This window comes from Pinus tabuliformis, chromosome X (assembly GCF_031772625.1).
Source record: "Pinus tabuliformis cultivar Carrire ecotype Pingquan chromosome X, CPIR1, whole genome shotgun sequence".
NCBI classification, from domain to species: domain Eukaryota; kingdom Viridiplantae; phylum Streptophyta; class Pinopsida; order Pinales; family Pinaceae; genus Pinus; species Pinus tabuliformis.
This window is the reverse complement of record NC_142308.1, coordinates 600,199,515-600,208,953: the sequence shown is the minus strand read 5'-3', so window position 1 is coordinate 600,208,953 and position 9,439 is coordinate 600,199,515. Positions and strand designations below refer to the sequence as shown.

The following is a 9,439-nucleotide window of genomic DNA, read 5'->3' as shown; positions in this document are numbered from 1 at the left end:
TTCTAATATGGTCCTGTTCTCACATTGGCAATAGTGTTATTTGTTTGTTCATTTATCCTGGCATGCTTTTGCTCCTAGTTTAATTGAATTTGAAGATAACATTCCAAGTTTTAGAAATAGTTCAAATGACAAACCATTGCTGGAGTTCATTTTTTCTCATTTTACTACGAAGTTACCATTAATTTAAAAAAATAAATCATTTAAAAATATCTAGAAAGATGATTGCAAACATATAATTTTTTCAAATTCATCATCCCTATTTCTTTCTTCAATTATATTGCAACCAATACTAGCCGTATCACATGCATACCTGCCAAAATACTTCTTTATAAATCTAAAATAGATTAGAATAAATTTCCCAGAAGAAGAGTTTGTGTAACAACAATGAGTAAACCATTTCCGCAAAGCTTCTTCTTCAACCAATGAGTTGTGTGGAGTTGTAAATATCTATTTGCGATAAATAATCTTGTTTCGATTCTATATTTTTAGACTTAGTGACATTATAAAATACATAACCCTAAGCCATCCTGAGTGGAAAATTTAGGAATGAAACTTTCTTCTTTGATTTTCTATGGAGTAAAAATCTATCCCTAGAGAGATTAGATATTTCTGGTTGACCTTGAAACCATCCATTTGAAAACGTTTATCTTTAAATATTTGGTTGCCACCCAAATTGCGGTTTCGAGACCAACTCGTGACATAGCCCATTTTACTACATAAGGAAGAAATAAAATTCTCTACCATGGAACTCAAATTTCCAAAATTCAAACTAGACACACAGGCCGCCTGGTCTTGACACAAAACCAACCTGAATGCCATGCTAGAAGCTAACCATAAAAGCTTGTTAATTAAAAGAGTGACACAATTATAAATTCAAGCACACTCATTGATAAATGAGACTCTAATAGAGAAAGCATAATAATAATTCGGACTACCAATAAGGCTTATGCCTGACTCAGTCAAGAGTTATTGTCTTGTACATGATGAGAGATTGAAGGTAGAGCTTTCCAAGGCCTGTTATGTTGAGTTCGATTACGTCATCTACAATGACAAAATTATGAAATTTCTACCAAATTATTATCAAACTTATAACCCAAAGAAGATAGAAAAGAGTCTATTACTACCTTGTGTATTAAACTATAATATAGAAAAAAGAGTAATTTTTACTACCCTATATAGTAAACTATAATATGAAAACTTCTTTACTGTGATGGAAATAACTCTACTCACAAAAGCCCTAACTAAAAGGATTAGATTGTAATTAGGGGCTTTTTCAATCACATACTTGAACTACAAGCAAAGGAAGAGAACGAACAGTTGTCTCCACAAATATGGTGGTTGAGAGGAAACAAAAATTTGTGAATGTGGCGAGGACTTTTTGTGAACAATAATCTAGTCAAAAATGGAGTCTAGAATGATCTCGATAACTGGTCACCCTTATCATTCCATTCAATAATTAGAAACATTCAGGAGAGTCGACCAGTCTGCCAGCAAAAGCATAAAAATAAATGAGCACTTGTGCCAGGCTTCGTTTCAATCACTCGATTGTTACTTGATGCAAATAATTAGCAGCTTGTTGTTAGAAGAAGAGTACATACTGGATATAGTTGGCATGTGGTATCTGATGATCAAAAGGAGAAAGCGACATATTATTTTCTTGCATTGGATTTGCAGGAAACACTGTGGAACTACTTAGTGTGCTTCCACTGCCCATGGATAATAAGCTTTCAGGTCCTACGATAGAATTATAACCAAACTTGAACAAGTCCAGGTTTCATAGCCTCCAAGTCTAATTTTTACGCCACTGCATTTTCAACAAATGAATTTAGCTTTCGGTGGGTCCTTGAATTCACCCATCACAACACCGAATCAATATAGCTCAGCGAAATTCTAGTGTCAAATTTATTTTAAGGCCTGCCAAAATTTGTTGAATGTGTCCTGTCCAAAAATCCTCTACCAAACACTAGTTAAACCATTCGCGGTAGCCCTTGTTGATGGGACTGTGATGTTGAACCTTAAAGGGGCTTATAATGATTTATTATACCACTTTAATTGATGGGTTTTGGGAGGTCAATGATTAATGGGATTATAAAGATTTTAATGATTTGTTTAACCCCCTCTTCGTAGAGCTGTCGGCCCCTCTGACCGTGTGCTAAACCATGGGCTTCACACTTGATAGAAAAAGTGCCTTTGACTTCTCGAGCTAGGGTTGTTTTTCCTTATCATTTCACTCTGCCATCATTTTACTCCGTCGGGGTTTTGAGCATGAAAAGTTGAAGGGTTTCGACCCCGTGACCTTCCTGTAACTTTTCAACTGGTTCTACGTTGGACGTGTGTGTTGTTTGGTTGGTTCTCCTTCATGGCGTGGCCGTCCCTGTGCGCAATGCTTGGCTCACTTGGTAAAATTGGGATTTCTATTCTTGTTTACAGTCCTGTTTTTGTTCCTTTTTACTGTTCTTTCTACTAATATTTGCTATGTTTGTTAAACAATGAAATGTACTCGCCCTGGAATAGCTCGGCTTCTCCTACTAGGTAAATTCTCTTTCTGGTTTTACTTTGTAATATTATTTTCTTTTCTTCTAACCTGTTGGCTCCTTGGTCTACAAGTTTTCTTCTCTTGGCACTACTATTTCGATTTTTCTCAAATACTTGGGCTTAACTTTGTATTGGGTTTTGAACCCTGGTAATTCTTCCTGGTTCGATGAGGGTTCTGGTTTTGGAACCCTGTCTTGATGTGGCTCTTTCGCCTCAGCGAAGCCTTTGGATTCAACCCTTCAAGTAAAATTTCTTTACTTCAAGTCTTTTCCTGTTATTGTTTTCTTTTTCCCCTTTGAACGAGTATTTCCTGTTGTGAATCTGATCTCTATTGTTTTTGGGTGCAGGTATTTAGACCTGGTGTGGGCTTCCTGTTGTTGTCTCGGCCCTGGTCTTCCCTGTGTGATAGGGTAGGGTCTTTCCTTAATTCCTTTGTTCGATTTATATATTACTATCTTGAAACCCCACTTGGGTTCTAGGTGTATGCTTTGGCCGATTGGTTAACGGGCATTCTCTTGGTTGTTTTGATTGTTTCCTTCGTAGAATGTGAAGGAAACCTAGCTGGTTCTCACCGTTGCTTTCTATGATGTAAATTTTTGAAAACCCTACAGGGTTCTTCCTCGTTTGCTGTGGTTGTTTGTAAGCTATATATATTTGAACTGTTTAATTCAGCCTTGTATACAGAACTTGAAAAAAAATGAAAGGAATGTTATGAAATGGTTTATAAAATGCTCATTTGAGTACCTACAATTCGTTTATGGGTTATGATGTTATTTTTCTCCACCTCGGGTTGTGTCCTGTGTGAACCTAGGGTTCTGTAAATTTGTCCTCCTTCTTTCCTTTTTACTGCAATTTAACCAAAAGACTCATAACATATTTTGATATTAAATGACACCATGTATTAGGAACTCGTTTTCTTTAAAAGAAGACTTGAATGTAATTTGACACACACACAGATTTTATTTCAACCCTCTATTCTTAATTTCTCTCCTATTCGAGATGGCAGAACCTCCCTCTTGGACAAATTTGGGTTGGTTTATACCTTCCCAAAGAGTTCTAGGTGGTTGAGAAACTACCATTCAGTTGGCAACTGACTGGTAAAACTAACTTTTTTACTTTTACCTACTTTAACTTAATCACTCATAACTAAACAATTACCATGGTTGTGTCAGCCCAATTTAACTTATTAGATAAAAGACTAAACCAAAAATTCATTTCTGCTCAGCAGAAAGTAGCCAGTTCATCCAGTTGTAGCTCTTTAGTGGGATGTTCCTGCATCAGGCTCCCGGGGTAAATTGAATTCATGGCTCATGTCGATGAGCTCTTCAATAGAGTACCCAGTTGTTTGGATATGTGTAGCGTCCAACCAAGAACAATCCTCAATAGGACGATTCTTCCACTTGACTAGATACTGCAAATATTCTTTTTTCCGTGTCTTCCTAGCTACCTGTGTGTCCAAAATCCGTTCGATCTCCAGAGGCTGTGCCATAGGCATCTGCTTAACCCATGGTTCCTCTTCATCCTCAGTATTTTGTGTTCGTCTCTCCGAACCATCTTCCACATCAACAACAACGTATGGGTATAGATCTGCCACATTAAAAATGGGCGAGATTCCTATACCCGGAGGTAACTGCAACTCGTAAGTGTTTGTAGAAAAATTCCAAAGGATTCTACAAGGCCCAGTCCTTTTCATATTCAATTTGTCATACTCTCCTTTAGGAAACCTCTCCTTGCGTAAGTGTGCTAATACTAGGTCTCCTACTTCGAACTGTACCTCTCTTCTTCTCAAATCTGCTCTCTGTTTATATCTTTGGCTGTTGTCCTGTAGCTTCTGTTTGATTTGCTCATGTAGATCGTTGATTGTGTTTACGAAGTCTTCACCATCCGCACTCCTGCGCTCCAACTGACCCAAATCCCGCAACTCAAATATTTCGCGTGGATGCATTCCATATAAGATTTGGAAAGGGCTTCTGCCCGTACTTCTATTGGGCGAGTCATTGTAGGCAAATTCCGCCTGCGCAAGCACACAATCCCACTGCCTAGAATTTTCACCAACCAGGCTCCTTAGCAAATTTCCCAGACTCCTGTTCACAACTTCAGTTTGTCCATCTGACTGTGGATGATAAACCAAATTGAAGTTTAGTTTGGTGTCTAATTTCTTCCACAATGTTCGCCAGAAATGGCCTGTAAACTTCACATCTCTGTCCGAGATGATAGATTTTGGCAAGCCATGTAATCTGACTATCTTTGAAAAAAAAAAGTGTGCTACATGCGTGGCATCGCTTGTCTTCCTGCACGGAATGAAATGTGCCATCTTGGTGAAACGATCCACCACCACCATGATGGAATCGTAACCCCTTTGTGTCTTCGGCAGACCTAAGACAAAGTCCAAACTAACTGAGTCCTAAGGCCTATTTGGAATGGGTAAAGGTGTATACAGCCCTGCATTCTAGTTGTGTCCCTTTGCATGTTGACAGACTCTACATCTGGTGACAAATATCTGTACATCTCTTCTCATTCTCGGCCAACAATAGAAGTGGATCAGATGATCCAAAGTCTTATCTACTCCAAAGTGTCAAGCCAAACCTCCATTGTGCTTTTTTCGGATCAAGTTCTCCCGCATAGAACACTCTGGAATGCACAATTGTCCTCCTTTGAACAACAACCCTTCCTGCATATTATAGTCCAACCATGGGCTATTGTCTCTCAACAATGGATTTTGGCAAGCTTCATAAGCTTCCTTAAAGTCTGCATCCGTCCCATACAAGTCCTTAAGATACTCGAATCCAAGCACCTGTACTGCACTTTCCTGTAATATTAAGCTTCTCCTGCTTAATGCATCTGCCACCTTGTTGGCTTGACCGCTGATGTGCTTTAGAACAAATGTGAAGCTCTACAAGTACTCCACCCATTTCGCATGCTTATGATTCAGCTTGTGCTGCTGCATAATGTACTGTAGTGCAGAATTGTCTGAAAACAAGACAAATTCATTAGCCACCAAATAATGTCTCCAATGCTTCAATGCTTGGACGACTGCATAAAACTCCTTGTCATAAGACATATACTTCTGCCTGCTCTCATTTAACTTCTCGCTGAAGTATGCTACTGGCTTATCTTCTTAGCTGAGAACAACACCAATGGCTGTCCCACTGGCATCACAATGAACTTGAAAAAGCTTGTTGAAATCTGGTAGTTTCAGGACTGGTTTTTCAGTGATCTTCTTCTTCAAAAGCTGAAAACTCCTTTCAGCCGATTCTGTCCAATGAAAAGGATGATTTTCCTTCTTAATGGTATCTACCATAGGTGCACAAATACCACTGAAATTCTTAATAAACTTCTGGTAAAAACCTGCTAGTCCATGAAAGCTTCGTACCTCAAACAGATTTTTGGGGGATGGCCAGCCAACTATGGATGCAATATTTTTTGGGTCCATCTTCAACTCATTTTTAGAAATTACAAATCCTAGATAAATCAATTCTTTCTTGAAAAAAAAACATTTTTTAAGATTTATCAGCAATTTATTTTGCTGTAATTTTTCTAGCACATACCTGACATGCCAAAAATGTTCCTCCTTAGTCTTGCTGAAAATGAGTATATCATCCAGATATACAATCACGAATTTTCCAATGAATTCTTTTAACACCTCATTCATCAAATGCATGAACGTGCTAGGAGCATTTCTCAGTCCAAATGGCATGAGAAACCATTCATATAAGCCTTCATTAGTCTTGAAATCCATCTTCCACTCGTCATGTTCTCTAATCCTAATCTAGTGGTAGCCTCTTTTCAGATCTATTTTTGAAAAGTATATTGCTCCACTCAGACAATCCATCATATCATCCATCCGAGGTAAAGGAACCTGTACCTAATGGTGATCTTATTTATCGCCCTGGAATCGATGCACATCCACCATTCACCTCCTTTCTTGGGAGCTAAAACGGTCGGAACAACACAAGGACTCAGACTCTCTCGAACCAATCCTTTGTCCAGCAATTCTTGTACCTGTTTTTTGATCTCCTCATTGTCCTTTGGACTCATTTGGTAAGCAACCTTGTTTGGCAAACTGGCTCCCAGAATGAAATCAATATGGTGACTAATGCTCCGCTTTGGTGGCAATTCGTCCGGTAGATCATCTACTACAATATCGCTAAATTCTTGCAACATATCCTGTATCTCCACAGGCAAATCGATAACTTTGGTATGCAGCAATATTACCCTTGGTTTTCGTACAACTGCATAGTTTACCTCATTTTCCTCCACCTATCGTAGAAACTCCTTTCCGCCTATCAGTAGTGTTTTAGACCCGCTGGTCTCTGCAACATTTTCCTCCTTCATGGGAACAAGTGTGTGCTTTATCCCATCCTTCACAAATTTGTAACAATTCTTCTCCCCATCATGGACGACCTTTCTATCATATTGCCATGGTCTTCCCAGCAGAATATGGCACACGTCCATAGGCATGATGTCATAAGTCACCTTGTCCTTGTATCTGCCAATGTGAAACTCCACCTCACATTGCTCATCAACCAACAGTTGGTGTCCTTTTTGCAGCCAAGACACCTTGTATGGAGTCGGGTGCTTTAGCTTCTTCAAGCCCAATTTTTCCACCATCTCAGTGGCTACTAGGTTATCAGTGCTCCCGATGTCTATAATCAACTTCCAACATTTTCCATGCGACTTGCACACAGTTCGAAACAATGCTTTCCGCTGCGTCACATCAGTCATTTCCCTAGCTGGTTTCAGCAAAACCTTGTTCAACACTAAGGCTTCACCTGTCTCAGGAACGTTCTCCACCTCCTATGGCAGTGCCTCTGCCGCATTGGGTTGAGCAACATATGCTCCCCGCTGCCCAGCTTGCTCGCCTTCAGGACATTCAAAAGATTTGTGCCCCCATTTGTGACACTTGTAGCACTGGTAGGCATTTCCTCTGCCTCTGCCATTACCTCGTCCACACTGGTATGGCCTTCCACCTCTGGTGCTACCTTCCCTCTCAGTTTGTCCCAAAGTCTTTGAACTGTTGCCTTCTTCACTATTGTTGGCAGTTTTACCCCTGCCAAAGGACTGTCCCTTTCCTCTACCGGAACCACGTCCTCTTCTTGCGTTCTGCTTCCTAGTAATATTTTCTTCCACCTTCAAAGCACATTGATATGCCTCCTCTATAGTTTTAGGGGAAAGAATACTTATCTCGTCCAGGATTTCCATCTGTAGACCATTCACATATCTTGTTGTTTTCTCAGGGGTATCTTCAACATACTCAGCCCTCAAGTTCACTTTATAGAACTCTTCTGTGTACTCCTTTACAGTCATCACTCTCTGTCTCAGGTTTTGCATCTGCCTGTAAAGGGAAATTTGGTAATCTTTTGGCAGAAATTTGCTTTTCATCTTAGCAATCATCATGTCCCATTTTTTAATCAAGGGCTTGTTCAATCTCCTCCTTTCTGCCTGCACACTGTCCCACCAAAGTGATGCATGTCCTTTCAACTTGGTAACAACAAATCTGACTTTCCTATCCTCACTAACTTCCTCATACTCGAAGTATTTGTCCAACTCGCTTATCCAGTACAACAATGCTTATGTGGACAAGCTGCCATCATAATTAGAAAGTTTTGGTCTTGGTTTGCTGCTGGCCATCAAAATTGATTTCAACAGTTTGATTTCTGGTGCCTCATCTTCTGACCCATCTGTCATCGCCACTGTTTCACCATCACTGTCATCACCACCTTCAGGATCCCTACGCCTTCTTGCTTCCACTGCTGCCAAACGAGCTGACAGAATTCTGATTTCTTCTCGCAGTCCTTCATCTACTACTCCCCTTGTAGGTCTTCCTCGACCTCTTCTTCCTACCTCCATTTTTCACTCAGGAAGAGTAATTGCTCTGATACCACTAATTGATGGGACTGTGATGTTGAACCTTAAAGGGGTTTATAATGATTTATTATACCACTTAATTGATGGGTTTTGTGAGGTCAATGATTAATGGGATTACAAAGATTTTAATGATTTGTTTAACCCCCTCTTCGTAGAGCTGTCGGCCCCTCCGACCATGTGCTAAACTGTGGGCTTCACACTTGATAGAAAAAGTTCCTTTGACTTCTCGAGCTAGGGTTGTTTTTCCTTATTGTTTCACTCCGCCATCGTTTTACTCCGTCGGGGTTTTGAGCATGAAAAGTGGAAGGGTTTCGACCCCGTGACCTTCCTGTAACTTTGCAACTGGTTCTATGTTGGACGCGTGTGTTGTTTGGCCAGTGCTCCTTCACGGTGTGGTCGTCCTTGTGCGCAGTGCTTGGCTCACTTGGTAAAATTGGGATTTCTATTCTTGTTTACAGTCCTGTTTTTGCTCCTTTTTACTGTTCTTGCCGCTAATATTTGCTATGTTTGCTCAACAGTGAAATGTACTTGCCCTGGAACAACTCGGCTTCTCCTACCAGGTAATTTCTCTTTCTGGTTTTACTTTGCAAGATTATTTTCGTTTCTTCTAACCTGTTGGCTCCTTGGTCTGCAGGTTTTCTTCTCTTGGTGTTTCGATTTTTCTCAAATCCTTGGGCTCGACTTTGTATTGGGTTTTGAACCCTGGTAATTCTTCCTGGTTCAATGAGGGTTCTGGTTTTGGAACCCTGTCTCGATGTGGCTCTTCTGCCTTGGCGAAGCCTTTGGATTCGACCCTCCAGGTAAATTTTCTTTAATTCAAGTCTTTTCCTGTTATTGTTTTCTTTTTCCCCATTGAACGAGTATTTCCCATTGTGAATTCGGTCTCTATTGTTTTTTGGGTGCAGGTACTTATACTTAATGCGGGATTCTTGTTGTTGCCTCGACCTTGGTCTTCCCTGTGTGACAGGGTAGGGTCTTTCCTTAATTCCTTTGTTCAATATATCACTATCTTGAAACCCCACTTGGGTTCTGGATG

At 40.1% G+C, this 9,439-nt stretch overlaps 1 protein-coding gene across 1 annotated transcript; it reads right to left on the bottom strand.

Annotated features, from left to right (window-relative positions):
* Positions 1 to 7,332: 7,332 nt before the first annotated feature.
* Positions 7,333 to 7,917, bottom strand: LOC149141458 (uncharacterized). Its single transcript, XM_089451241.1, has one exon. The coding sequence runs from the start codon at positions 7,915 to 7,917 to the stop codon at positions 7,333 to 7,335; it is 585 nt and encodes a 194-aa protein (XP_089307367.1).
* Between the last annotated feature and the right edge of the window lie 1,522 nt (positions 7,918 to 9,439).